This window comes from Emys orbicularis, chromosome 2, assembly GCF_028017835.1.
Source record: "Emys orbicularis isolate rEmyOrb1 chromosome 2, rEmyOrb1.hap1, whole genome shotgun sequence".
Classification (NCBI taxonomy): domain Eukaryota; kingdom Metazoa; phylum Chordata; order Testudines; family Emydidae; genus Emys; species Emys orbicularis.
The window spans coordinates 116,430,038-116,457,967 of NC_088684.1; the positions used below are offsets into that span (position 1 = coordinate 116,430,038).

A 27,930-nucleotide genomic window follows, 5' to 3' on the forward strand; every position below is an offset into this window, starting at 1 on the left:
CACCCAAGTTAGAAACATTTGGCTTCTTGATCATGACCTTTTACTTTCTCAATATTAATAAGATTCTTCCCATGGTATTAGAGAAGCCACACACAACTTGCTGCAGGCAGTTTTTAAAGAAATGCACAGACCAAAACATGTAAAAGACTATTCTTCCTTTGATGCACATTTACAATTTTCATTGTCTCCACCTCCTTCCCTCATGCCCACTGTGACTGTTTTCCTTGGTATACCATATACTTTTTATGGCTTCACTATTCTTTTCCTAATTTGGCTTCTTGTGTGTGTGAAATGTTTTAAATCAGATTTCAACATGCTCTCCTTCCATTCTTTAGTAGTACACACAGGTTGAAAAACACATACTGTTATACTAAATGCAGGACATTTTAAAATCCGTGTTTACCACTAACTGAATTATACATGGGTGGCATAGCACATGTTTGGTTTTTTGTCCTTATCTGTTACTTGATCATTACTTTCAATCTGCGGTTTAAAAATGTGACTAACATGTTGTGTGGTATAAATAGACACTGCAGGTTGAGATCATTTATGCATGGTTTGAATTTTGATGAAATTTTATACTGCCCTCTGGGCTAAACACTTAACCTAAGTGATTGTCCCAATAATTTCATTGAATCAAACCTTTTGAGATGGAAGTTTTACCTTTCATTATCTCTTAAATTGTTTACTATAAAGCTTTCCAGGAATGTTAGGAAGCAAATAAAAAGTATACAGTTGCTGTTTATCAGTGGTTCTGTGAATCATTATCTTGTCATTATAAATGAACTGAAATAGAAATATAAAGTGCTTTAGGTTAAAAGATTGTGCTTTCAATATATTGAAGTCCAACTTCATTTTTGTTTGCTTTTTGCCATGATATTTGGAATTATATTAAATGCAAAGATATATTCCACTGCACAATATTTATGCTGTGGCAATATTAATAAAATTCTATTTAAAGATTCTATGCAGGATCAAGAAATGACAGGACTTCACACAGTTCTTCTCTTTGATGAATTTTTATGAGCAATAGGTTAGCTTAATTTTCTAGTCAGCTGGGTTTTAGCTGGCCTAGTTTCACAGGATGTATATTGCATCTGGTATTTTAGTTCCAAGTTCTGATTAAATTTAAAATTCAAGCAGTACTAAAATTAATTGAAATATATATTGGGCCAAATTTTTAACCAGCCTCTAAATTTGCACGGGCAGAATTTGCACTCACAACCATTTTGGCATGCAGATTGGACAGTTACATATGCAACTACCAATTTTGCATACACAAATACAAATTTACACACATGTATGGATGTACATGCAATTTTGTGAGCTCAGAATTAGTGGCCATTTCTGGAGTTTCTTGTGGTATGTAAATGTAGTCACTTCATTTAATTAACAGATTACATATCTGCTTCAGTGAAAACATTTAAAAAAAAAATAAACCTTAGACTATATGCCAGGAACAATGTTTGAGACATTGTAAATATAAGCAATTAGTAAATGATGGTTTGTTTAAAAGAAAAAGTTTCTTGACCAAGCATTTTGAAGAAGGCATGGAGCCAGATTGTTGATACATTAAATAAAGTGACATGCTTTTGCAGGGTGGAAACAGTTGTATGATACTTAATTATGATTAGCATGTTTTCCAGCATATCATGCAAGATTTCATGGCAGGTGTAAAATCTACTGATGTTGTCATTGCCATAAACACTATAATTAGGGCAGGTTTATAGACTGCAGCCATCATATCTTTAGTTTTTTCCATTCCAATACACTGTATTGGTCAATTCCACACTTGGGTAAGTGGTTATAACTATTTTGACTTATATGGACTTTATTTTTTACTTCCTTTAAAAACATTCTCGATATGTAGCTTTATTGTTTTTGACACTTAAGAGCATAGAATGTGTTGTTATGACCTGAATGCACTGACATTTTAAGTATGACAGTAATCCAAGTAATTATCACTCATTTAGTTAATGGAAGGTATCTTTGCTTCCTGAGGGAGAGGACTAATTATAATAGTGTTCTTATCTTTTAACTGCAAAAGTGTTTACTTTTTGTTTTCATTTTGGTATTCTTTAAAGATTTTAATCATTCATAGCTGTGACAAGTTGTTAATCAAACTCCATCCACCACTTATTCTACCATTACTAAAGCCAATTAAGCCAATTAAGTGTACAGATTAGAGTTGGTTTGGGAATGGTTTTATTTTTTCACAGACATTTTTGACTTTTTGGCAAAAATTTGAAAACCAAATCTTTTGGCCAAAACTCAAAATGTTTTGATTGTGAAATACCGCTACAACTCCCCATGTTCTGATTCTCCTCTGGTCAAACTATATCTCTTACAATATACTCTGAGCTCCCCTCTTGGTGAAGGGAGACAATTGCATCATGAGAGTCCCTGATTATGGTGCATCCTGAGGGATGTAGTCCAGCTGACAAGCCCCGCACATAGAGTAGACTGGGAACAAGAGGAAATTGAATTGCTGCAGAGTGGGTACAAGAGTTCTTTCAGCTATGAAGGCTTGTGCTCTATCCAGGTCTGATTTAGTTGTTAAAGAAAGAATTAGACAGTGAGGAGACTTTACTTCTGTTCCCCACCCTGCCACTGGCTTACTTTGTGAACTTGGACAATTGCCTAAATTGCTCAGTGCCTCAGTCTCCTTATCTGTGAAATTGGGATAATAACACATTACTCACCCACCTTAGTAAAATACCTTGAGATTCTTGGGTGAAAAGTACCATTATTGTTAGTTTTTCAAAGAAAACCAATGTAGCAAGTAAGGAGAGAAATACTTCTAACAAATACAGTAGATGCAACTCCTTTCATACATTAAAGAGTGACATGCCAACAATTAGAACTATATTCTCCATTGCAATTGGCCAAATTTCAACAAGAGCCTTTCACTTTACGGTCCTTTAATACACTTTTCTGCTTCTTCCATGTTCTATGAGGGCACTGGCTCCCATATCAGGTTGCTCAGTCTTAGTATCAAAACCCACAGAAGGATTCTGGAATAGTGAGAGGGATTTCTTCAGCTTCTGCTGTCAGTAATGTGAAACAAGACTACTGAAAACAAGAAAGAATATTAGTAATTTGATTTAAGACAATTGGCACATCAGGGGTTAGAGGATATAATAAAAACACTATTGGGCATTATGGGTTAACTTTTCTGTGCATCCATGAGTGAAATGACTGAGCCATGTGGCTTAGGTTAATGTAATAAAGAAGTTTGTGTCCTAATTTCCTCATACCATGCTGAAAATGTGCATCTCCCTTTTGACAAATATGATCCATGAGCTTGTCACTGGATTAATTTGGATTATTCACAATAATTGCATGAATGACCCCTAATCTTTCTGATCAAAGGACATTTATAGTAATTTTGTTTAATGCCAAATTATTAATGCCACATTGTGAGAAAAAAGCATAAGAATTCAACATTTTCCATAACGTCAGCTTGTTCTACAATTTTAAACTCACAATATCTGTGCATGTCCGCAAGATTATACAATTCCAGTTTCCTCAGATTCGACCTGGTGCCCAAAAAGAAGGACAAAACAAAACAAAAATCTAGGCCATGGTCTTTCTTCTGCCATGGGAACTCTGAAATCAGTTGACCTCCATTAAGTGCCCTTAACAACTCTTATATGAAGTGACCTGAAGAAGAGCTCTGTGTGGCTTGAAAGCTTGTCTCACCAACAGAAGTTGGTCCAATAAAAGATATTATCTCACCCACTTTGCCTCTCTTAACATGTACAGTAATAAGTTTCAAGATTCACAAACAGAAAGCCATCTAAATCACGGAGTGATTGTATTCCTCTTTTGTGTCTCAGCATTCAGCGTTGGAATTTATTGAGTGCCTCAAAATATGAGAAGAAAGTGCACAGCACACAGACAACTGTCTGTGTAAACTTTGCCTTCATACTTCAAACCTCTCAAGTGAAAATTATCAGAATGTAGCGAGGACAAGAAAAAAATATTAAAACCTTTATATACGATACATTTTACCATGATTCTTAACAGCCAGGCATTTAGCTAAAAGAAACTTACCAAAATAATCTTATATAAAATTATTAACTGTGAATTGCCTTCTTGGTATGATAGAAATTATATTAAAAATAACAAAATGTGTTAATGCAAAGCCTGCACAGTTAAAAATCACAAAGAAGTCAGAACATGCAAAAATTAAGGTTTCCACAGCAATGTGAGGTCAGATGTATTATATATATTGTAAGTTTTATGCTATATATTTTAGGATATAAAGAGTGACCTAAAAGCTATGTGTTGAACAAGAAAGACAGGAATAGAAAATACCACATGCCTGTGATTTAACAGTGCTGTTGGAGCCTTGGTAGAGATTTTCAAAGCGATCTAGGTCAGTGGTTCTCAAACTTTTTTTTTCGTGGACCACTTGAAAATTGCTGAGGGTCTCGGTGGACCACTTAATGATCTTTCCAAATGTTGTTTGCACCATTAGCTGACTATTGTAAAGAGCTTTGGATAAAAGTGCTACATATAAAAAACCCAATAATAATGTTTTTTGTTCTACAAATAAAAGCACACAACTCATATTTTAATATCAGTAATCTTACCTTTCTAATGCGATGGATGTGCCCTCTCTTCCCCCACTGCAGCCAGGGCCGGCTCCAGGGTTTTTGCCGCCCCAAGCGGTGCAAAAAAAAAAAAAAAAAAAAGCTGCAATCGCGATCTGCAGCGGCAATTCGGCGGGAGGTCCTTCGCTCCGAGCGGGAGTGAGGGACCGTCCGCCGAATTGCCGCCGAATAGCTGGACGTGCCGCCCCTCTCCGGAGTGGCTGCCCCAAGCACCTGCTTGGCAAGCTGGTGCCTGGAGCCGGCCCTGACTGCAGCAGCCCCCGAACTGGGGCTGGGAAGGAGGGGGGGTCTCCCCTGCCACGGCAGCCCCTGAGCTGGGACTGGGAAGGAGGGCTGTCTCTCCCCAGCAGCTGTAGCCCTGGAGCTGGGGAAAGTCACCTCTTTCTCTGGCCACCGCAGCCCTGCATGTCCCAAATTCCTCCCACCCCCTCTTCTCACCCCACTGCCCCCTCCCACCTACTCCCAAGGCCACCACCTCACTTTACATGTGCATCTTCTCCAGGGTCCAGGCATCTAATTAGTGGAGCCAGGCCTGTGTGGCTCCACTAATTAGATGGGTGGCCCTTCATTCTCTCATGTGCGGCCACCCAGGCGTGCACCTTAGAGGGAACTATCCGTAGACCACCTGAATGGAGCTCAAGGACAACTGGTGGTCCACGGACCACGGCTTGAGAACCTCTGGTCTAGGTGATTCGTCCACACAACTCCTGTTAATTTTAATTGAAATTGTGTATCTAAATCCCCATAACTTCTTTGAAAAATCACAACCCTTAACTTTTGCATCGTTTCACTTTTTGTCCTTAAAACATGCTCCCCCTGAAGTCAGTAGCAAGCTCCTATTGACTTCAGTGGGAATAGGAGGAAGCTATTTACCTATGCAACTTTTAACACTTCATTAACATGTTTAATGCTTTAGGTATCATTACAAAAAAAAAGAAAAAGAAAAAAAAGAAAGAATCCAGGTAAATATTGAGCACAAACAGTGCAAAACCAGGGTCTGCTGGTCAAATATGCAAACTGAACAAAACCGTAACAGTGTATCAATCTATCATTAAAACAAGGTGTGTGTCAATGTGAGCCTGTAAGGCCATAAAAAACCTGAAATGTGAAACAATCAGGAGTGGTAAGGAAGCCTGATCCAATGCCTATTGGAATGAACAGGAGCCTTTCTGTAGACATCAATGGGCTTTGGAGCAGGCTTGGAGAGAGGTGCAGTTGTGGAAGCAATGAGGAGAAGTCCAGTAAAATGGATATCAGAGCTAGGAGGTGGCTGAGAAAACGTAGTAGCACTCTTGAAGAGGCATGAGCTGAGGAGCGGTCCTAATAGGGACCTGTGCAATGACAGGGGTTGCTGAAGAGGAGGGAGCAGTTTCAGATTCACTGTTGCCATGGCTTTGGTGTATTGGGGCCTTATAGGACTGGGGATAAGGATTCCACCCTCCCTTCACAATCTGATGTCCGAGGTGAGTGTGATAGTTCTACAGCTATCCCCATTTGAAGGAGCAGCTTCTTAGGAGGGGGAGAAACTCCTTGACCATTGATCTTTCTTGGTGTCTGAAATGGGAAAGTCACTTAACCCCATCCATGCCTTAGTTTCTCCAACTGTGTAGTGTCCTGCTGCCTCACCTCCTCCCCACCCCCCTCAGGAAAAGACTCCCTCGTCAAGAAAAGGCTCTGGCTGTGGGGAGGCAGTGGGGAAAGGCTGAGCTGGAAAAGGCTGCCTCCTCACCGCCAGAGCCTTTCCTTGCAGTAGGAAAAGACTCCAGCAGGGGGGAAAGGCTCTGCCAGCTCCCGGCTGCTGGAGCATTTATGTTGCAAGGGGAAAGGCTCTGGCAGCAGGGAGGGAGTGGGGAGAAGCTCAGTGCTGCTTAGCTCTTTCCCAGCTACCTCCCCTCTGCCAGAGCCTTTCACTGACACGTGTAGCTATCATAGTGTGGCCACAGCCTCCTTTTCACGGCTGTGGCTACAGTACAGGCCGCAGCCAGCAGTGTGTAGTGTAGATGTAGCCTTAGTCTCAAAATAACAGAAATGGCCACGGCTTCTTTGGGTGAAATCCTGGCTCCAGTCAAGTCAATGGCAAAAATCCCATAGATCTGGGACAATGGGACCAGAATTTCACCCTCTGTTATTATTTAGATGTCTTTAAAAAACGTAGAGAGACAAGGTGAGTGAGGTAATATCTTCCCCAGACCTGAGGAAGAGCTCCGTGTAGCTCAAAAGCTTGCCCCTCTCACCAACAGAAGTTGGTCCAATAAAACATATTACCTCACCCACTTTGTCTTTCTAATATCCTGGGACCAACATGGCTACATTTTTAAAAAAAATTGTCACTTGGGTTTACATTTGCTAGAGCTGGTCAGGAAAATGGTCAATTTTTCTGCTGAAAATTGTGATCTTGCAGAAAAAAATCAATTCCCCAAAATTTTGATTCAGATATGCCTCTGTAGCACGTCATGGAAGTTGTAGTTCAAGTGTCCAGTATTTGCTCATACACACACACACACACACACACACACACACACACACACACACACACACACAAACAAAAATCGAAAAAACTTAAAGTTTGCAGGATGAATGAAATAAACACCACCACGGTTTCTCAGGTGCAGTAGGGCAACAAAAAGCTTTTTTGCTTTGCCCAGCTGCAGTTATTCAGCTTTCCAATGACCACTGTCCACTTCGGGAGCTTCAGCCAAGGGATGTTTGTTTATTTATTTGTTTCTATATGGATGTACACTCAGGATTGAATCTGCTTTAGATGTTCCCTCTTTAGATGAAAACTTTTTTACAGATGGATAGTTTAGCCAATCTCTTTCTCTGAATTACAGGAGGTAGTTAAATGACATGTTTACCAGTATTCCAAACTCCTTGTTTACCCTTGAGTAAAATTTTCTTTTAGCCAGAGTTGGCAAATGTAAAGTTCAGTAGCTATATTTAAGTATGTTATGACATACAAGTGCTTCACTTCAGTACCTGCTCCTGTTATTTCTGAGTCACAAGCAGATTCCTAAAATCCTGCATGAGAAGCCTGATAAAAAACCAATTGAAACCAATAAACTCTCATTAATTTTAATGGGCTATGAATCAGATCAGAAAACTTGAAGGTATATTTGCATTTTTAAAGTAATCTGTCCTTTCTAAGCACCACCTTTCCACACCCTGTAAGGTGGTCCCTTCATTAACCTTGCCATCTTTGACTGACAACCCCTAGCCCTTAATACTAATAATCATAGCAGGAACTTTATTAAACCTAGCTTCTTTGTTTCTCTTGAGTTATGCTGTCTCTTTTCTGGAGGGGGCCGGGATGTCTCACTATCTAACACTCTTCGGAGTCAGAAAAGGCACAATCATTAGGGCTGGCTAAACCAGTCTTGCAAAAATGAGATCCAGCTTAAACCTTTGCCCAACTCTGAACCCTATCCAACTTATGTTGTTTGGATAATTTCAGAAAAGGGATACTTTTCTCATTGAGTGCAAACATGAATATGGTTCACCCTTTTCTTTTCAGTGACCTGTCGGTTGGCGTCTGTCTCCTTTTCCTACCGCAAACCTTCCAATAAGCCCCAGCTGCTCCTCTGTCCTGTGAGCTTTCTGTACACGTCTTTTTCATCTTGATGTTGTTTTTCACTTTGGCTCTGATAAAAAGGAATTTAAGCACAACTCATATTTAGGATATGCTTTAAGGATGCCACCCAATACGCCTTCCATGTAAGGTGATAATAAGAACTCTGTGTGAAAAGAGAAGAAGAGGATGACCTAAAGAAACATTACACAGAACAATAAAGAAGCCAGATCCATCAACATGACACTCAGTAGCCAGAACAGACCAGCACAAGACTGAAATAAATGGCAGAAACTGGTGGATGCCCTCTGCACCTGAAAGTGTGGGAGGATAAAGGAAAAAGACGAGGCAACCAATATTTTTTCATATATATGAGGAAATACCCCCAAAGCACAACATAAACACAGCACACAATTTTCTCTAGAACACATTAAACACATTCAACAGGTTTTGCTTTTTACATTTTCACTGTTACAAAATAATGTTTCCACAAGGAAGATGATGATGCATGCCTCACTTGAGCTTGTTTTCTGACATTGTTAGTGAGTTGGATATTACCTCCCAATGCTGTGCTGTAATAAGCAGCAGGTTTCAGGATCTTGTCACACTATACAAAAAGATTTGCTTTTCATTGTGAGCGTCCCCTTTGGGAGGGAAATATGAGATGAAGGAACATGTCACCAGATCAATAGCTGGCACCAACAAAAAGAAAAGCCTGCACTAGTCTTGCTGGGCCACAGATACAATTATAGGCACTAGAGGAAAGAAGATGAATATTATAGAGAGATCGCATATAATAACAGAATATATCTCCAATCCCCTATGCAGCCAGTGCTCAGATATTTATTTCAGAGGTAATAGCTGTAGTAATTTTTAAATTTCTATTTAATACAATGGAAGCAGAAGACTAAGACCATGTCTTTCTGTTGAAAGAAAATTTGAAAAGCCACATTCCAAAGGCAGCCAAGCAGCCTATTATAATACTATTTGAACACCTTAAACACAGTTGGTATCCATTATGACATGTAATGTAACAAGCAAACAAAGAGAACGCTGCACAAGGACTTACACATTTTATTATTTTTTTAAATACAGGAGACCTGATTTCTGTAAACAACCCCCTAAAGGTACTCTCTACCAATAGCAGTCCACTGAAAAATAGATAAGGTTCTCATTATGTATCCTCCATGTCTTGATCATAATTTCTATCATGGTTGACATTCTGGTCCAGTTATATCAGGTACATTCTGTGTAAGTCCTTTAGAAGACTGGGATAAAGCTCTGCCTGAATATGGGATCATTTTGCCTTGGGGAGAGAGTTAGTTAAAGTGCACATAGTTCAAGGTGGATTTCAAGTCAGATTCTGGGACATTTTAAAAGAAATAGTTTTGAATCAAAGAGAGCTCAAAAGGAATTAAATTAGTTCTTTTATGTCTGGATTTTTTCCAGAACCAGCAACACAAATTACGTTCTAAAACAGATGGCTAAATATAACAACACAGTATTGTGTTGAAAAGCAATCAATCAATCAATAAAATTAATACTATTATGTAATGCTTTTGTGTTGCTAAATTATAAGGATTTTCCCCCCCACAGTTTTAGTGGAGTTTACAAGGAGGTGTTGTTTTTTGTAAGTATTTTGTTTGAACAATTTCTGTAGCTCTATTTGCCATGATTTTGTTGCATTTTAAATGTTTGTACAGTACCTGATAAGATGCCTCTTCTTGATAATTCTTTAATGCTATTTTAAATATAATAGTATCCTTGTGTGTTATATTCTGAGCAGCTCTTTGTGTAACACACAGAAAAATTCATGATTTTTTTTTGAGGTGTTGCAAACATTTGCTTACTTTGTCCTAAAATATGTTTATATTCTTTCTTCAGATAATGAGCAAAGAAATACGTTTATTTACACAATATTGTGAGTTAGCACATAACTAACAGTGCCAAACCTTGGGATGTCTCCTCTTCATCGGAAATGTGAGGAAGAGCTCCCAAAAAGCTTGGGTACAACTAGAGTAGGTCAAATTATCCATGAATAAATTTCCCAACAAATTTAGCTCTTATTCCATATGTGAATTGTTGATGTTTACAAGAGTATTCACTAATCATCATGGCTTCATGAACAGTTTTGCTGTGAACAACTTTCAGCCTCAGGGGTTACTTTTAAGCTTTTCACTTTGTCTACTTGCAATTTAATATTAGTGGCATCTGACTAGTTAAATTAGTCACGTGGTATTTTTTTTTCTGTTTCCTGATTGGACAACTGAAACTCTTGTTTTGTTTTTATTTTTAGAAAAGGAAGATACTGTATGACAAATATTGAATAATCGATTGCAAATAACCAACATCTGTTCATACCCTTGTGCACATGCAAATATGTACATTCATATGAAGAAAATTAATGAATAGACAAGGACAATTAATAAAAATAATAGGCAAAATGAAATGGCCAAGGTATTACCTTGATCATACTGTTTATTTGTTGTATTGCTCTCCCACACTCTGTTTTGTCTACTTAGTCTGGTCATGGTGGGTGGGAAAGGGTGTTTTTATTGGATAGTCACGGAACCCATCAGAGAGATGGGTATGAAGGGACAGTGTTGTCTTGTGGCAGGTGCTGGGATTTGTAGAACCCAGATCTACATTATTATTTATAACACTGCAAACAATAGATGGAGAAATAAGAGGATGTGTGAATGAGGGTTACAAAGAGTGACCCTCCAAAGAAACTTGCCGGTTTGGGTAGGGTGGAGTGATTGTTTTCCCCATGAATTGAACTCTGCAGGATTCATTTAGCATCTAATCAGCAACTTCTGCATGAACATCCTATAATATTTAACTGGGATGAAACCAAGGAAACTAGGGACAGCAGTTAGGGACTTCCATCTCACTTTTGGCCTGTTGGTGCCAGAGTCACATAGGATTGAAAATAGGAAATGAGGGATGGCGTTTTGGTGTGTGCACATGGGGTGAAGTTCATCACTGAGCAGACAGTCAGCACAAGGCCTATGGGTGTTATGTGTCCCTTGCTGTGCCCAATTCACAGCTGTCACTAGTGTTGTAACTAGAGAAATTACTTTGGCATTTGGCTTATTTGTTGGAAAATGTACTTTTGGTCAATGCAAAATCATTTACAAATTCATGTCAAGTTCTCTGAAGAGTTTCAATGGGACCAAATAGATCAAAATGTTTTGGAACTGTCCAAACTAAATGTTTCATTTTGACTCAACTCAAAATTTTGCATTTTGATTTTGAGCAATTAGACAAAAGCAAAAGAGGATTACATTCAGAAAACGGAGGATTAGATTCAGAAAACAGAGGAGTGGGCACAGAGGATGACAACTCCTCCCTTATAACTTTTAGCCCAACGGTTAGGGAATTCACTCAGGATGTGGGAGAACCCCCAGTTCAGTTCCCCTCTCTGCTTGGCGAGGGGATGGATTTTTGACTTGGGGCTCCCACATTACAGGAGAATGCCCTAGCCACTGGGGACATGGGAAATTCTGTAGGGATCTTTCACAGTCTCTCCCGCTGAAGCTGTTCCACCTTTTATAAATAGTCATTGGAACAGGGACTTGAATTTGGGTCTCCAACATGTTGCCTTCCTACCAGGCTCTAGATTCATTTTTATGCCCTTTCCCTAGCCCAATGACTATTTCTATGTTACCAAAAACTACATTTAGATTTTTCAGAATTGGCATTGAACCAAAAAAATCTATTATTTGCCCACCTCTAGCTGTCACATCTGCATCCCATCCCACTTAAGCTCTCTGATTGGGCTATGTGGTGCATGGGCCATCTTCGGGCTCTCTTCACAGAGATGAGATTCATTCAAGGTGCAGTGCTCTTTATGGCTGAATAGGACAAGGCTGCCTCCTCCTGGGGTGCTACATTGCTGTCCACTGCAATGTTCCCTTCAGAGTTAACCTGTTAGTTCAAATTGGTGTATTACCGCTGAATGCACTGCTCACAGATGGTGTTTAAGTGCTTAATGGCTTTCAGAAGATAGAGACATGTTGAGTCTGGAGGAAGATTACAGTTTTCCTCCAGATAAAGCAAATGTCCTTGGGGATATTTTCTGTGCGAACAGGTTCAAATACATGATGCTCTTGTAGTAGAACCAAGACTCAATACAGTACATTGTCACTATTAACTTTAATGAAAATGTTTTTCATTTTGTTTCTTCAGAACTTCTCTAGATGTTTTAGTGTGATTTTTCTCTCCTAGGACATTTCTCTTTCTCTCGCTTGCTCCTTTTTTTTCCTCCTTGGCTTAGATGGGGTTGAAAATGAATTTATTCTGTCTATGCTGTTAAGATTCTTCTGTGGTATCTCACCCTTCACTTTTATTTCTCATACAATATGTTTAGTATTGGTAGAGGCAAAAAAAAAAAAAAAAAAAAAAAGCTATGAGCAGGTCTGTAGGTTGTGCCTCTGGGTGTGGCCACAATTTATCCTATAGCCTCACCCTCCTAAATCCATTGTACTCTTTTCATGTTGTTTGTTTGTTTAAAACTGTTAGAAGGCAGGAAGGATGGGCGGAGCTAATTTCATTCTCTTACTTCTTGACACACCCAGCCGTGTCATTAGGTCCAGATAAATGCCCCAGCCCTTTGTTCATTTCTAGAATGAAACTTAAACTAGTACTACTTAAAAGTTCTGAAATTTGCAGTAAAGTTTCTCCATTTTTTTGTTCGTTCCCCTCCAGAGCTGGAACCCGACATGCTGAAATACTTGGAGTATTTGTTCTTGTAATATTTCCAGCCTGCTTTTTCAGACCCAGAGGTAAAGAAAATTCAGCTAGTCTTTGGATAAGCAATGTTTTAGTTGCCTACAAAAGCTCCAGAGTTGCCTAGAGCCAAACATCATTTTTGCATTGTCAGTGTCAGATGTAGTTCAAAGCTGATACTACAGAGAATTCTTTCCCAGGTACCTGCCTGGAGGGTCTTGCCCACATGAATAAACTGAGTGCCATATTTGGGGTTGGGAAGGAATTTTTCCCTTGGTCAGATTGGCAGAGACCCTGTTTTTTTTTTTTTTTTTTTTTTTGCCTTCCTCTGCAGCATGGGGCACAGGTCACTTGCAGGTTTAAACAAGAGTAAATGGTAGATTCTCTGTAACTTGAAGTCTTTAAACCATGATTTGAGGACTTCAGTAACTCAGCCAGAAGTTAGGGGTCTATTTCAGGAGTGGGTGAGGGTCTGTCGCCTGCAATGTGCAGGTCAGGCTAGATGATCACAATAGTCCATCCTGACCTTAAAGTCTATGAGTCTATGTTAAAAATCCCACTGATGTTCTAAGTCCAGCAAGTCCCCAATAACAAAGTTAGGATGATGTGTTTTATTTTGGCTCATGGCCAGGCAAGTGATACAACTGGACCTGTGTTATTGCAATTTCCATCTCTGCTGCCTACTAGCTCTGTTCTTGTGGTCTGACAGAATATTGAACCTTGTAGGAAACCTGCCCTTTGTAGCAATTCTGCAGAGGTTTCTAGTGAGTTTCAATACTTTGACAGAGTGGGTGGTGCCAGGTGCACTCACATACTATGTGAGGTGCATTTCAGTGAACCAAAACAAATCTGGTAGGTGTAATGGGCTTATCTTCGTTTTTTTAGGGTTTTGGGGTTTGGCATTGTTTTGGCAGTTTTTTACCACTGCAGGCACAACTGAATATAAACCTGCTGTGATTTCCAGCATTTCTTCCATACTGTGACTCCTACTTTTTCAACAATTTGGAGCATAAATCCCCACTTCTGCAGGCATTTTCATTTTGACGGAAATACTTAATGCCCCTTTCTCTCCTGCCACCTATCTCTAAATGCAGTCATAGATCAAGCTTCAATCACTCCTTGCCTCCCAATAATCCATGTTCAGATTATAACAACATCATGAATGATGAAGGCTCATTATGAACATAGACTTTGATTTTAGCTGCTTGGTCAATGCTCACAAAGTCAAGAATTTTAAACGTGGCTGTATTCTGAAAAGCAACCGTGTAAAAATGATGATTTCTTCAGCATATCGTCTCCCCATTTGTATTCAGAGCCTTCTCTGCTGAATATAAAGTCAGACATAAAAGTAATATTTTACCTGGGAGCCTAGCGGATAGAGCACCAATCTGGGAGTCTGGAGATGTGGGCATTCTTCTCAGCTCTGCCACTGGCCTGCTGGCAACCTTGGGCAAGTCACTTCACCTCTGTGTCTCTAATTCCCTCTTTCACAGACTGAGATAATGACACTTCCTTTTAAAGCATTATATAGGAAGAATAATATTTGATTTATTAGTGTCGTACATAGAAGAATGAACCAGATTCCATTCCAGCTCACACAGAATCAACAGATATATTTTCCATTTGAAGGACAACTCGTACCAACAACATTGTCTTCTGCTATGCCCTCCATTATACCTGTGCAATTCCACTCAAGGTAATAGGATTGCAGAGGTATAAATGAGGGCATCATTTGTCCTGCAGAATCTTTATTACTGTTTGTGATGTATGGGCCATAAAGAACCTAGCTTGATTTTCAGATTCCATGATAAATGTACATGGCTGGCATTTAGGGGAAAACATATTTTTACTTGTATACTGAATAAATGTATTGTGCAAATCATTGGGATACAATAAATGTGAAGCCTCATGATACCATTTTTATAAAGTCACTTTTCAATGTATTTCTGCACTTTAAATTTCCCCTATGGCTTCATAGGGTGAATTACTGCATTTATTTGGTTTACTTTACATTGTGTGTGTGTAATAGACACATTTAGGGCCAGATCCTCAGCTGACGTAAGTTAGTGTAGCTCTGTGAAAGTCAATGGAGCTATGATGATTTACATCAGCTTGCGAATCTAGCCTTAGCTTCAGAATACAAACTAAGCCTACCAGGGCATTGCTCAAACGTTCACTACAGTTTCAGCAACATAGCTCTAGCTTACCCCAAACTACCCGAAGTGCCTTAGATCAGTCATTACTTTTTTTAAAAATCATAAAGAGTAGCCTGAGAGTCTTTGCATTGTTTCTTTTCTTATTATCCATTTTATTGAAACAATTGACCTGTTTTTGCTGCAATACCATCTCTGCTACTTGTTACTCTAGTGTTTTACAAAGAAAAATGCAAAACTAATGTCCTGGAACAGATGCAGTCAGCCAAATTACTTACCAGTAAATCCAAGGAATAATGGGTTAATAATGGACACATTGCTCGCGTGGCTTCTCGTTTGGAGCTTTATTCACTTTCCACCCCCTGGCTGAAGGGTTTTTTAAGGTGGTGGTTTGTTTTTAAAAGGTAACCCTCATGCTCTTTTCCCTAGAGCAAACTTTATATAAATCTCCTAGAAGTTGTATCTGCCAGCACTGTCAGTTCACTTGCAAGTTTTCACTAGTAACACCAGCTAAAATATTTTGGGTGCCTGTTTGCACTTGCTTCACACACTTCACTTCATGCTTTCCCCCATAAGATATTGAATGAAAAAACATGTTTAAGAACTATGCCTCAACTTTCAAAGCACCAGCAAAGGAAAAAAATACACCAAGATTAATGAGTGTTCAAGGATAGTTAGTCTTAATTTAAAGGTTAGTTTGGGACTAATTCAGCTTCTGTTATAGTCAATGTAAAGGCTCCCTTTGACCTTAATGCAAGTTGGTTTATTCCTAAAGCATAGTAGAGTCCTGAGCTGGGATTCAGAAGACCTGGGTTCTAATCCTAGCTGTGCCACTGCCCTGCTGGGTGACCTTAAGCAAGTCTCTGTGCCTCTCTGTGCATAAGCTTCCCCATCTGTGTAATGGGGATAATGACCTAAAGTGCTTTGAGAGCTGCTGATGAAAGTGCTATGTAAGAACTAAGTACCATTATTATTATTAATGTGCTGTGTTTCTGAATTATTCCTTTAGGTTTTGTTGAACGTCTTCAGTTCAGAGTACTATATAATAAGCATGAGGAATGAACTGACAGAGTACGGATACTCCTGGCAACTGTTTGAAAAGTTAAATAAGAAAAAGAATTCTGTTTTTCCAATTTCCCAAAGTGGAAAATATCATCAAAGTCCATGATTAAAATTGGCACCAAATCACTGAAAGCAAATTTTATATATACATACACATGTATGTACATACACACACACACACACACACACACACACACACACACACACACCTATATATAGTATAGATAACCCTGAAATATTTTGAAGTTTTATATATATTGTGACAAAGTTCCTCCTCTATCTTGGTGGGTCCTGCGCTTATTGGCGGATTTTCTTGCCTCAGAGATTCACCATGTGGGTTGGGGAACAGCCCAGAGACCTTCCCCTCTGGAAGAACCCACAGTCCAGGTCAATTGGGAGGTTTGGGGGGAACCCGGGCCCGCCCTCTACTTCGGGTTCCAGCCCAGGGCCCTGTGGACTGCAGCTGTCTATAGTGCCTCCTGTAACAGCTGCATGACAGCTACAACTCCCTGGGCTACTTCCCCATGGCCTCCTCCAAACACCTTCCTTATTCTCACCACAGGATCTTCCTCCTGGTGTCTGATAACGCTTCTGCTCCTCAGTCCTCCAGCAGCACACCCTCACCCTCACCCTCACCCTCTCACTCTCAGCTCCTTGCTCCTCTTGCTCCCAGCTCCTCACACTCACACTCACACCACAAACTGAAGTGAGCTCCTTTTTAAAACCCAGGTGCCCTGATTAGCCTGCCTTAATTGATTCTAGCAGCTTCTTCTTAATTGGCTCCGGGTGTCCTAATTAGCCTGCCTGCCTTAACTGGTAGCAGGTTCCTGATTACTCTAGTGCAGCCCCTGCTCTGGTCACTCAGGGAACAGAGAACTACTCATCCAGTGACCAGTATATTTGCCCTCTACCAGACTCCTGTACCCCACTGGTCTGGGTCTGTCACAATATATATAACTTTAAAATATTTCAGGTTTTTCTAATTTCCAGAAAGCTCTCCTTTGTTTGATCATGCTTTTTGCAATGTGTGTATGGGGGGAGGGGGAATGGAAGTAAGGAGGTAGTTAATATTGTCATAGAGTTTAAGGCCAGAAATGACTACTAGATCATCTAGTCTGACCTCATGTATATCACAGGTTACCAACGCCATTTGGAAACCATACACCAAACCCAATAACCTAAATTATAGCTGATAGGAGACTAGACTATTATGTGCCACAGGAAAGGAATAGGAGGGACCGAGGTACACCAGTGCCCAAGGTCCCTGCAATGGCTGGGAAATGATTAAGTTAGATGTACCCAGATAATCCTGGCAAGTGACCTGCACCCCATGCTGCAGAGGAAAGAGAATTCTACTCCTTCCCCCAGCTCACTGCCAATTTGGCCTCGGAAAAAACTACTTCCTGACCCCACATATGATGATCAGTTAGACACTGAGTATGTGGGCAAGGACCAGCCAGCCAAACCCCTGAGAAAGAGAATGCTCGGCGTCACCTCAGAGCACTGGCCCACCAAATCCAGTGTCCCAGCTCTAGCTGTGGCCATCTCTGATGTTTAAGAGGAAGGAGACCAGGAAAAAACACAACCCAGAACACATTGAGGGGGGAATCCCTTTCCGCCCCTACAGGTGGCCAGAAGAAGCCCTGCAGCATGAGGTTTTAGGAACATAAGACACACTGGAAATGAGCCCCTGGCCTGCTAAGCCCTGCCCCTTACACAAGCAACCCCCTCATACAATCACACTCATAAATTTGTCGAGCTCTCTCTTAAAATTAATTAAGTTGTTTGCCCCACAACTCCTATTGGGAGGCTGTTCCAGAACATCACTCCTTTGAAGGTTAGAAACCTTCTTCTAATTTCCAGCCTCAGTTTGTTCATAGCCAGTTTATAGACATTTGTTCTTGTGCCAACATTATCCTTTAGCTTATATAACTCTTCACACTTCCTGGTATTCAATCCCTTGATATATTTATAGAAAGCAACTGAGTCCCCTCTCAGCCTTCTTTTTGCTAGGCTAAACAAGTCTAGCCCTTCCAGTCTCTTCTCATAAGATAGGCCCAGTGCTTAATTTGTAATGAAGGAGGTACTGGGGCTCAAGCAACTTTTTTACTTTCTTAACTAATGCGACAATCCCAGAGGTGCCGGGGCTATGAACTGCCAACTCTAGAAGTGCCAGGGCTCAGCCCTGGTAAGCCCTGGCACAAATTAAGCACTGGATAGGCCCTCAACTCCCCTGATCACCCTTGTATCTCTTCTCTGCACCTGTTTCAGTTTGAATTCATTTTTCTTGAACGTAGGTGACCGGAATTGTACACACTGTTCAAAATGAGGTCTTACCATTGCCTTGTTTAATGGCATTAATACTCCTCTATCACTAGTGAAAATGCCTTGCCTGATACATTCTAGGACTGCATTTGCCTTTTTTTGCAGCCGCATCACACTGGTGGCTCCATAGTTATCCTGTGATAGACCAACACACTCAGGTTTCTCTTCTCTTCTGTCACTTCCAACTGATGAGTGCTCAACTTGTAGCAGAGATTCTTATTATTAGACCTTAACTGCATGTTAACTGCATTAATATAACTTTGTACTATTGAATTTCATCCTACTGGTATTACTCCAGTCTTCAAGGTCATCCAGATCGTCCTGAATAATATTCCAGTCCTCCTCTGTATTGGCAGTGACTCCCAACTTTGTATCATCAGCAAATTTCTTTAGCCCACTCCTGCTTTTTGTGCTAAGGTTAATAAAAATATTGAATAAGTTTGGTCCCAAGACTGATCCTTAAGGAACAACATGAGTAACATCCCTCCAGCCAATAGTTCACCTTTCAGAACAACCAGTTGCCCTCTCTCCTTTAGCCAGTTCCTTATCCACCTTACAATTCTTGTACTAATCCCCATCTTCTCTACTTTAACTAATAATTTCTATGGTACCATGTGGTACCACGTCAAATGTTTTACTAAAGACCAGGTATATTAGGATCTATTGAATTTCCTTTTCTAAAAAAAAATCAGTTATTTTCTCCAAGAAGGAAATCAGGTTACTGTGGCATGATTTACCTAGGTAAACCCATGCTGCAATCCATCCCCTCATCAAAGTCATTCTGGTTATAGTGGGGAAAAATTATCAAAGAGAAAGATTTTTTTAGTGTTTCCTAAAGTTGCTCTGAATCTGGATTCATCTGATCTCCTCTGGAAGTTTGTGGCACAGCTGGATCCCCTCAGCTGAGAATGCCTTGTTCCCAGTGCTCATGTGCTTCATTTTTGGTTCTGTGATCTTCATCATCCTAAAGGAATGTATCTGTCTTGTTGATTCCTGGATGGGGATGTGGTCCCTAATGTAGCTGAGAACTGAGACATTAATTGCTTTGAGCATTAGGACCCAGGACTAAAAATGGTAATTGAAGTGAACTGAGAACCAGTGGAGGGACCAGAGAACAGGGTGGATATACTCACAGTGGTCTAAATCCTAGAGGAGTCAGGCATTTGTCCCAGCTGGAGTCTTTGCACATTCAGCCTTAGTGAATTACAGTTATTCAGTCTGGAGGTAATGAATTCATGGGTCACTGTAGAAGTAGGAATCACTGTGACACTGGATGCCTTTAATGAAGGGGATGGAGAGGTAGACAGAAGTGTCTTGACTAGTTCTTCAAAGCATTTCCCATTGCCTACCAGCATCACTTTGGTCTTGCTTGGGTTGAGTTTGAGTCAGCTGCTCTTCGTTCAAGAATTGATCTCCTGTAGGCTTTGTGACACCTTAATCCTTTCTTCTGATATTTTCGTTATGGAGACTATCTGGCATGAAATTTCTTTGCTAGCCCTGAATGGACCACTCTTTTCAATCCTCATAAGTTTCAGTGTCTTCTGCTGTCCATGTTGGGTAAGTCTTTGACAATGGTCATTGTGAATTAACTAAGCCTAAGTTCTTTTGATAAGTTTTAGGAAACCATATAGAAATTTTTGTGTTTCACAGAATGAGAGCCAAGTCTTGTTTGTAAAAATTAAACCAAAGAACACTGGCAGTTTGATTTTTTTGAATCATACATCTTTACAAAGTAATGGTATGGGGGTTAACAGCCTTGAGGCATTTTATAAAGGGAGTATGGAACATTGCATCTCTAGACTGGCTGGTTCAAATATAGCCTAACTTGATAAAATGACCTAACGTGGTCATTACTATTTGATGACTCTTTGGTGGTTTATTTGACATGAACTGGTGGTCTCAATTCACTTTTTAGTGGAAAATACACACCTGCTTCTGGCACTAACTGTATCGCTCAGCAAAGAGGTTAAGAACAGCATGGACATGAAGATTGCATATTTCCCCCTAGAGGTGATCCTTCCAGGACATGGATTTGTGACGTTGGTAGCGCAGAACTGAAAGCTTGAAATGCTTCTGATTATTCAATGGAAGATCAGAAAATTACTTTGAATTTAGCTGTCAATATATCATTCTTCATATACAGTAAATTGTATCTATCTATCTATCTATAAAAACCATGGGACAGATTCTGCACCCTTGCTCTCCTTAAAGAGTACCTTATTCCTCGATTTCAATGGGACTACTCAAGTTGTAAAGTGCTGCCTAATGTAAGTAAGTGTGGTATAATATAGCCTTCAGATTTTAGAGCACATAAAATATAATGGGGTTTTTTATATAATTTCAAAGTCAATCATGTGTCTGATCTAACTGACATAATTGTGACTTCTTTCTTTCTTTCTTTCTTTCTTTCTTTCTTTCTTTCTTTCTTTCTTTCTTTCTTTCTTTCTTTCTTTCTTTCTCACTGAGAGCTAGATTGTGAATCCATTACTTATACTGATGAGCACTTATTCACATGAATAGGTCTGTAAGCTATTTCTGTGAGTAAGTGGTCAGCAGTATGAGGTAGGGGTTCATAATTTGACTCCAATTAGTGGTGTGGTAAATACAGATCTGTAGCATAGAATGTTGTGCACATTTTGAGAGTGGTCTGCACTTGTGCTTACTAAATGGCCAAAACCTTCAGAAGCCCTGGTAGGTCAAACTACCAGCCATGTAGGAATTGCATGTGTGACCCTAACAGCTACCCTTTGCCTCTCTGTGGATTTTTAGTGATGTGTGCGCATTATAGCTTTCCTTATAACCCATAAATCGATTTCTGTGGTACATATAACATGGGCAGTGTCAGAGGCCACTTTTTGTCTTTGGATGGTCATGCCATTCATATATAACCAAGCAAGAGAATAGAAGAAAGCTGAAATGGTGCTAATGAAACTGTACAATGCTGAAACAATTAAAAATATTATTTTAAAGGTGAGCAAGAGAAGGATTATGCAACTGAGAGATGGAGGCCATGTCAATTTAAGGAATTAATTTTCAGGAAGAGGAAACTCTCCTGTGAAATATGACTATTGCTTCTCAAGGTTTGATTTGGATTTTATTTACGGATGGGTGACCCACCAGTGCAAAAAATATAGAAAATCCTCCCAATCCTCAAGCCTCAGCCCATTTCTGGAACCAAATGAGCTGAAAAGTTGGCCATTATTTTATACTTCTGTTTCCAAACAGGCTTACCATGACAGAATTGCAATTGAAGTATTTCCTGCCTGATCAGAAAAAGGAGGAACCAAAATATCATGAGAAAATCTGTTTTCATAAGATTATTAGCTATACTTTGCAGACTCAGGATGCCTGGGTAGGTGTGGAAGAATATCTTCAGTTTAGGTGCCTATTCAAATCAAAACCAAATTCAAAATCTTTTGCGGTTTTTCCCATTTCTAATTGTGATTGTAGTCCATATGGAGAAGAGGGCACGTAAAATAAAATAGCAGTAAAAAACTTTAAAGAGAAGATAAAAGTGCACAGTGCAACTATTGCTGTTACTTGTTCTCCAGTCATATGATAGACTTAAAAAAAGCCCAGCATATTTTATTCCACAAAAAGATCTTTATGTTTTTGAACTTTTGAAGGACTACATCAATACAATTGATGGTAAGAGCATAATGACCTCATCCTTGGTTCTGGAGCTGTGCATCTGAGCTGCTTAGTCATTTAAATCAATGGAGATAAGCATAGCAGTTAGAAGTTTCAAAAGGTCAAAGAAGCGACTGTCTTTTCAGTTTTGAATCAGCTGAGATTTTCCAGTTTCTTGAAAACATAATGCCAAGCCTGCATCTACGGTTCTGATTTCTTTCTTTTTTTCCTTTGAAGAGTCATAGTAATTAACTAAAGGGCAGATCACACCACATTGACTAGTAGAGTATTATATAGTATAACTTACTTTCTGTTTTCTCTTTCACATGACAGCTAGTTTCAAAAGGACTTTTAGTCCATTAAATTATCGAAATTTTTAGACTGAAGCACCAGCCAGCACTTTCTTACCCCGAACACTAAACTTCACTTATTAAATTGAAATAAATATGTATGACAGTTCTGGTATCAATTTATCAGAAAGGAAATTATTGATAATTAATTCGTGGCGAGTAATTAGTAAGCGAATAAAAGAAAAGCAAAAGCAAAAGGCTAGAGAAAATTGCTTTATTTATTTTTTTGTTTTTGTTAAAAAAACTGGTAATATGATTTTGAATGGATAACATCAATCCCATTATGCAGATTACATCTGAACTTTAATTATGTGAAATGAACTTCTAATTAAGAAAAACTTTCCACGGTCTCTCTCTGTGAAATGAATTTTGGCTCCTATTGCAGCATTTTTAAGTGTGTTTGCTTTTACTAAAATGCCTGCTTCTGCAGCGAAATTATGAGGAATAAAAAATAAAATCAAAATACTGGCTTGATTAAAGCTGGTGTGGCAGTTTAATATCTGATCCATTATCTCTCTGAGGGAATATATCTTGCATTTGCGGGGGATGGCGCAGATAACATAAAATATTTTTTCCATCTGTGACCTCTCTGAGCCTATGTTTCCCTGTTGTGTGTGTAAGAGAAATTTCACAGTGTGAATGTACAACACAGAGTAAAATTTTCCCTTTGTTTTTTGTATATATGTATATCCGATATGGCAAGTGCATTATTTTATGGATCTAGATGTAGTGATCAGTCAAAAGTAATGATAAAAGTGTGGTTGCCCAAATTTATCCATACAGCAGGTTTCCACTGTATCTACCTTTCATGAACAGTTATTCATTATGCATCCTAGAATGACTCTGGTTTGTTTTGCTTCTGTGCATTTCCAGTTGCCATTCTGCCGTTGAAGTGAGAGTGTCCAGAAGAATCATTGAGCATTTCCATTTCGGGGTGTATGGAGTCTTTTCAGAACTGGGATTGGCGCAATGGCGTTCTTGGGACTTCTGGTTCATTATTCTGCTGGTAGTTTTACTCTGGTTTGTGCGGCTTTATCTGCATTATTGTAGTCAATGGCTCGTTCTTCAAGCCATCTCAGTTCCTGTTGCAAAGTGAGTTCCATTTCCTTCCCTTACTGTTAGATATTTATACCAACAACTAAATGCATGGGATTTAAACAAGAAACTCCCTTCACATTAAGATAAGAATTGGCAGATCAGGCCTGTGCTTCAAAGTTTGGATCCAAATCCAGCTCTGAACTTCCAAGAAGTTCAGGGGGGTGAGGATATGAGGTCTAGTTTGGGTGAATCTCTGATGAGATCATGCCCTAATAGTGCAAGTGATTCTAAAAGGAAAGACAAAATTGTTGGGGCTTTATAAATATTGTACATTATGTGTGTGCTTGTGTATATATATCCCCCTGCCACCCACTATATATTTTTATATACAATATTTTATTGTAAGAAACATTTGTCATTTTGGATTAAAAAAAAACACAAAAGAAAAAATTGAGAAGTATTGTATTCACAATTTGATTGTATTAAAGTACCTTATGCATAGAATATTTTTCAAGTAATCTAAGTTTGATACAGCCCCTTTACTGAGAGGAGCAAAGAATTCTGCTTCTGCAAAATGAATGAATTCGAATAACCTAACTTTAACAAAGGTAGTCTTCTATGCCACTACCCTTTGGAAAAATGTGAGCTCAGTAAAAGTGATTCCTCTGAGGCTGTAGGTAGACAGAGAGATAGATATTTATTTTAAAAAATAATTTTACGGAATGTGGATTATGAGAGAAATGAGTATATATGTAGGGAGGTCAGTTAAAGAGGATCCAAATGACATTCAGGCTGTCCCAGGTGGAATTTCCATTGCTTTTGATAAATTAAGTACAAATATAATCACGGGTGTGAAAATATTACCCAGTTGATATGTTTAATTTTAAGTACAGTAAATAAAACGTTCTTCAGAGATTTCCAGGAGAACTATTACAATATTTGCAAAAGGAACGAGGAGTACTTGTGGCACCTTAGAGACTAACACATTTATTTGAGCATAAGCTTTTGTGGGCTAAAACCCACTTCATCAGATGCATGCAGTGGAAAATGCATCCGATGAAGTGGGTTTTAGCCCACGAAAGCTTATGCTCAAATAAATGTGTTAGTCTCTAAGGTGCCACAAGTACTCCTCGTTCTTTTTGCTGATACAGACTAACCCGGCTGCTACTCTGAAATCTATTACAATATTTGTTTCTTTCCAGAAAATTTAGGGGGAACAACTCTGCACTGGCAAGGGATAGACTAGATGACAGCAGCAGTGCTCATGCAGGTTCCCTGTATGTTATTGGTTCCTGTGGGTGGAAAATGAAGCCTTCATGTTTGCTGTGGATCTATCCGGATCAACTGTCTAGGGGGTCGGGAAGTAATTTTCCTACAGGGCAAGACTGTATTGAGGATTTTTCTTCTTCCTCACAGCACCATGAAGGCCTGGTGTGATGAGCTAGGAGACAATAATGTGGCCAGTTCCTCTAATAAATCTGATCATGGGACCTAGGAGGGTTCTGGTCAACATTTGGTATTGCTGGGGTGGTGGTGGAAGTCTCTTAGGTCTACTACAAATCAAAGTTCCCTTTGTCTCTATCCTCATTTCCTCACTTAAGATGGGGGAGATTTCAGTAGCTGCTTGGATGCAATGGTGACCTAGGGAGGCCAGTTAGCAGACCTGTAGTCAGTAGTGCTGCTCACACATCAGCTGAAGGTCCTGGTCAATGAGACAAAGGAGGAAACAGAAATTGACAGCTGGTTGTAGGGGCCAGTCATACCCATACAAACAATATCACAACTATATCAGTCAGCCACCCAGATTAATGCCAACATTTTAAAACCAGGGTGCCCAAAGTTAGGCCCCATAAGCTATATTTAGGCACCTGAATACAAGAGGCTATATTTCAGAAGAGCTGAGGACCCACTTATCCCTACGAAGTCAGTGGTAACCCCAGGGACTCAGCTCCTTTTTTATGTGCCTAACTTGGATGCAGGAGCATAACATTAGGCACCCTAGTTCGAAAATGTTGGCTTGAATCTCAGCACACTTACGTAATCAACAATACATAAGAGATTGTCAGGGTGTGTCTTCTGCAGTGAGCAAGATTGTGTCTGTTCATTGCCTTTAACAGAAGTGCGGGCTTCTCAAAACACTATTGAGCATGGTGGCACACTTTTAGTTGGCACCTCTGTACTGGTTCAGGAAGCTGTGGGTTTTGTGACATCACATACCTGTCTGTTTGGGGGACTGCTTATGTTTTTCTAAGAGAGGGTTGGGTCTGTGGATTGTGCTCATAGTGGTCCATCTGACTGATAGTGTGTGTGGGAGGGAGGAGGGCTGGCTGCAGTAGCTAATACATCCCCTCAGCCTGTCCTGACCACTTCCAAAGACCTGTACACCTCAGCTTGCCTGAAAGTGAATTGGGGATATGGGATATGGAGAAATATTACTTTCCTGGGTAGCTTCACCACACTGTGTGGTCAGATAGTCCATTTTCTTTGCATATGGTATGGGATTTGGGCCAAGTTAGGAATTTAGCCTAAGGACACTTAAACAGTGGGTACTATTGTTATCACACACTGGATCATGATTATTTTGGGGACCTAATAGTTACATGGGCAATTATTATGCAAATTAATTATTTTTTAATGTTTAGCATGGTATATCCAGCTATACAGGTCACCTCACCAATGCATTTTTGCTTTGCTTATTTCCAGGTTCCAGCTCTTCCCTCACACTGTGGAACTCTGCTATCAGAATTCTTTGCTGCTTACCAGAGAAGAGTTGGCCATGGTTGTGGTGGGACCTCTAACCTTGAACGCAGTGATGCTTCTTATGGTTCTGATCAGATGGGGCTGTCAGCAACTGTTTGACTCATTCCCTTCCTTCTTGTCAAAGTTTATCATGGCTATGGGACTCTGGACAGTGCTAGACCCCTTGGCAGTGTTTGTAGTGGATGCATTCCTGGGGGTAAGTCACTTAAAATAACTTGGACATGAGTCCTTGGCGTAGAAGATTATTTTATTCAGTGAATGATGTGAAATTCCACCCCTGGCAACGGCATATGAAAGTTAAAAATAAATGCAATAATTTTGTTAGTACTTTTTTAGTAACAGCATTCTCATCTGATGGATACCCTCTGTTGTTTCTGTGTAAAATTAAGAGTACTGTACTAACAAACATATGGATAAAATAAAGAGTCTAGTGCTGGAATGATTGCATCTGCTTTGGAAAGGATTGCTATAGATGATATATGAGATGTGTTAATGAGTGGTCCTAATTACAAGTATTTCATATTTTTCTAAGCAATGAAACAGATATTAAAATCTAATGAAAATAGCATTCTGTTCTCCTTTTCACTTGAAAGTCTAACATTTAAAATAATTTTGGTGGCCTCTTTTGAGGATTTTAAAGTGTTTTAGAAAAGTCCAATTTAGATGGGGGCATTGAGGCTTAAATTTCTTTTCCCAGGTTATTCAGAAATCCACTATGAGGGAGGGAACTAAGTCTCCTGACTTATACCACCCTAGATTTCTAACCACTAGACGATGCTGCCTCTTGAAAACATCCTATTTAAATGTTTCTTTCCCTTGTAGTACTGTCTATGAAAATACTGGTTTGTGGGAAGTTTAATTTGCGCCATCATGGAGATGGTTTAGCTAATAAGCTGTATTTTAGTATGTAGCAATGTACTGGAGTTACACTGAGATGTCTGTCTTTTTGTGAATAGTATAAAATATGGACAGAGCTCAGTTCTAATTGTGATTTCCCTGATGTGGCAATTCTTCACTGGGAAGGAAGGAGATGCTTTCTCAATTTTGGAATTAGCAGTACTTCAGAGAAGGCTCTTTTTCTATACCGAATGTACACAGAAAATTTAGAATGACAGCTTAAGTCTGCCTTGTTGTACTCAGGCTTGTACTAAGGAAAATTTATAAGGAGAATCTCTTCCCCTCCTCTAGCACATGTATTTAGGAGCCAGGTAAACTAATGCTTTTAGTACAACCTGAACACAAGGGGAGGTTGGCTAGCCTTATGGTGAGAGGCTACCTCCAGACATAGGCCCACATTTTCAAAATTTCATGCTAAAAATTAACCTCCAAAAGAAAAAAATGGCCTGATTTTCAGAGGTGCTGCACATCTGTGATTCCCACTGGCTCAAGTTACTTTTTGTGGCCCCAATTCAGCAAAACCTTTAAGCACATGCTTCCCATGGAAGTTAATGGAAGTTAGGCACTCAGCGAACGTTAAGCACATACCTAAGTGTTTTGTTGAATAGGAACAGACTTTTGAATCAGGGTCTGTAATATTAATAATAATGTTAATTTGGCATTTTCTTTTTTTGTATAGCCATAGCCAACCTTTCTTCCTTAAAAAGGCCCGATATTCCTCCTCTAGTAGCCAATGGGAGTTTTGCCATTGACTTTAGTGGAGCAGCTTTGGTCCTTGCCAGACTGGATTAGTTAACAAT

At 39.6% G+C, this 27,930-nt stretch overlaps 1 protein-coding gene across 1 annotated transcript in view; it reads left to right on the top strand.

The window, feature by feature from the left end:
• LOC135873697 (uncharacterized) overlaps positions 1-27,930 on the top strand; it is a 168,476-nt gene that overhangs the window by 125,430 nt on the left and 15,116 nt on the right. Inside the window, exons 18-19 of the mRNA XM_065398337.1 lie at positions 23,309-23,527; positions 26,177-26,429. Of these exons, the coding sequence (XP_065254409.1) occupies positions 23,309-23,527; positions 26,177-26,429 (472 nt within the window). The remainder of the gene's footprint in view (positions 1-23,308; positions 23,528-26,176; positions 26,430-27,930) is intronic.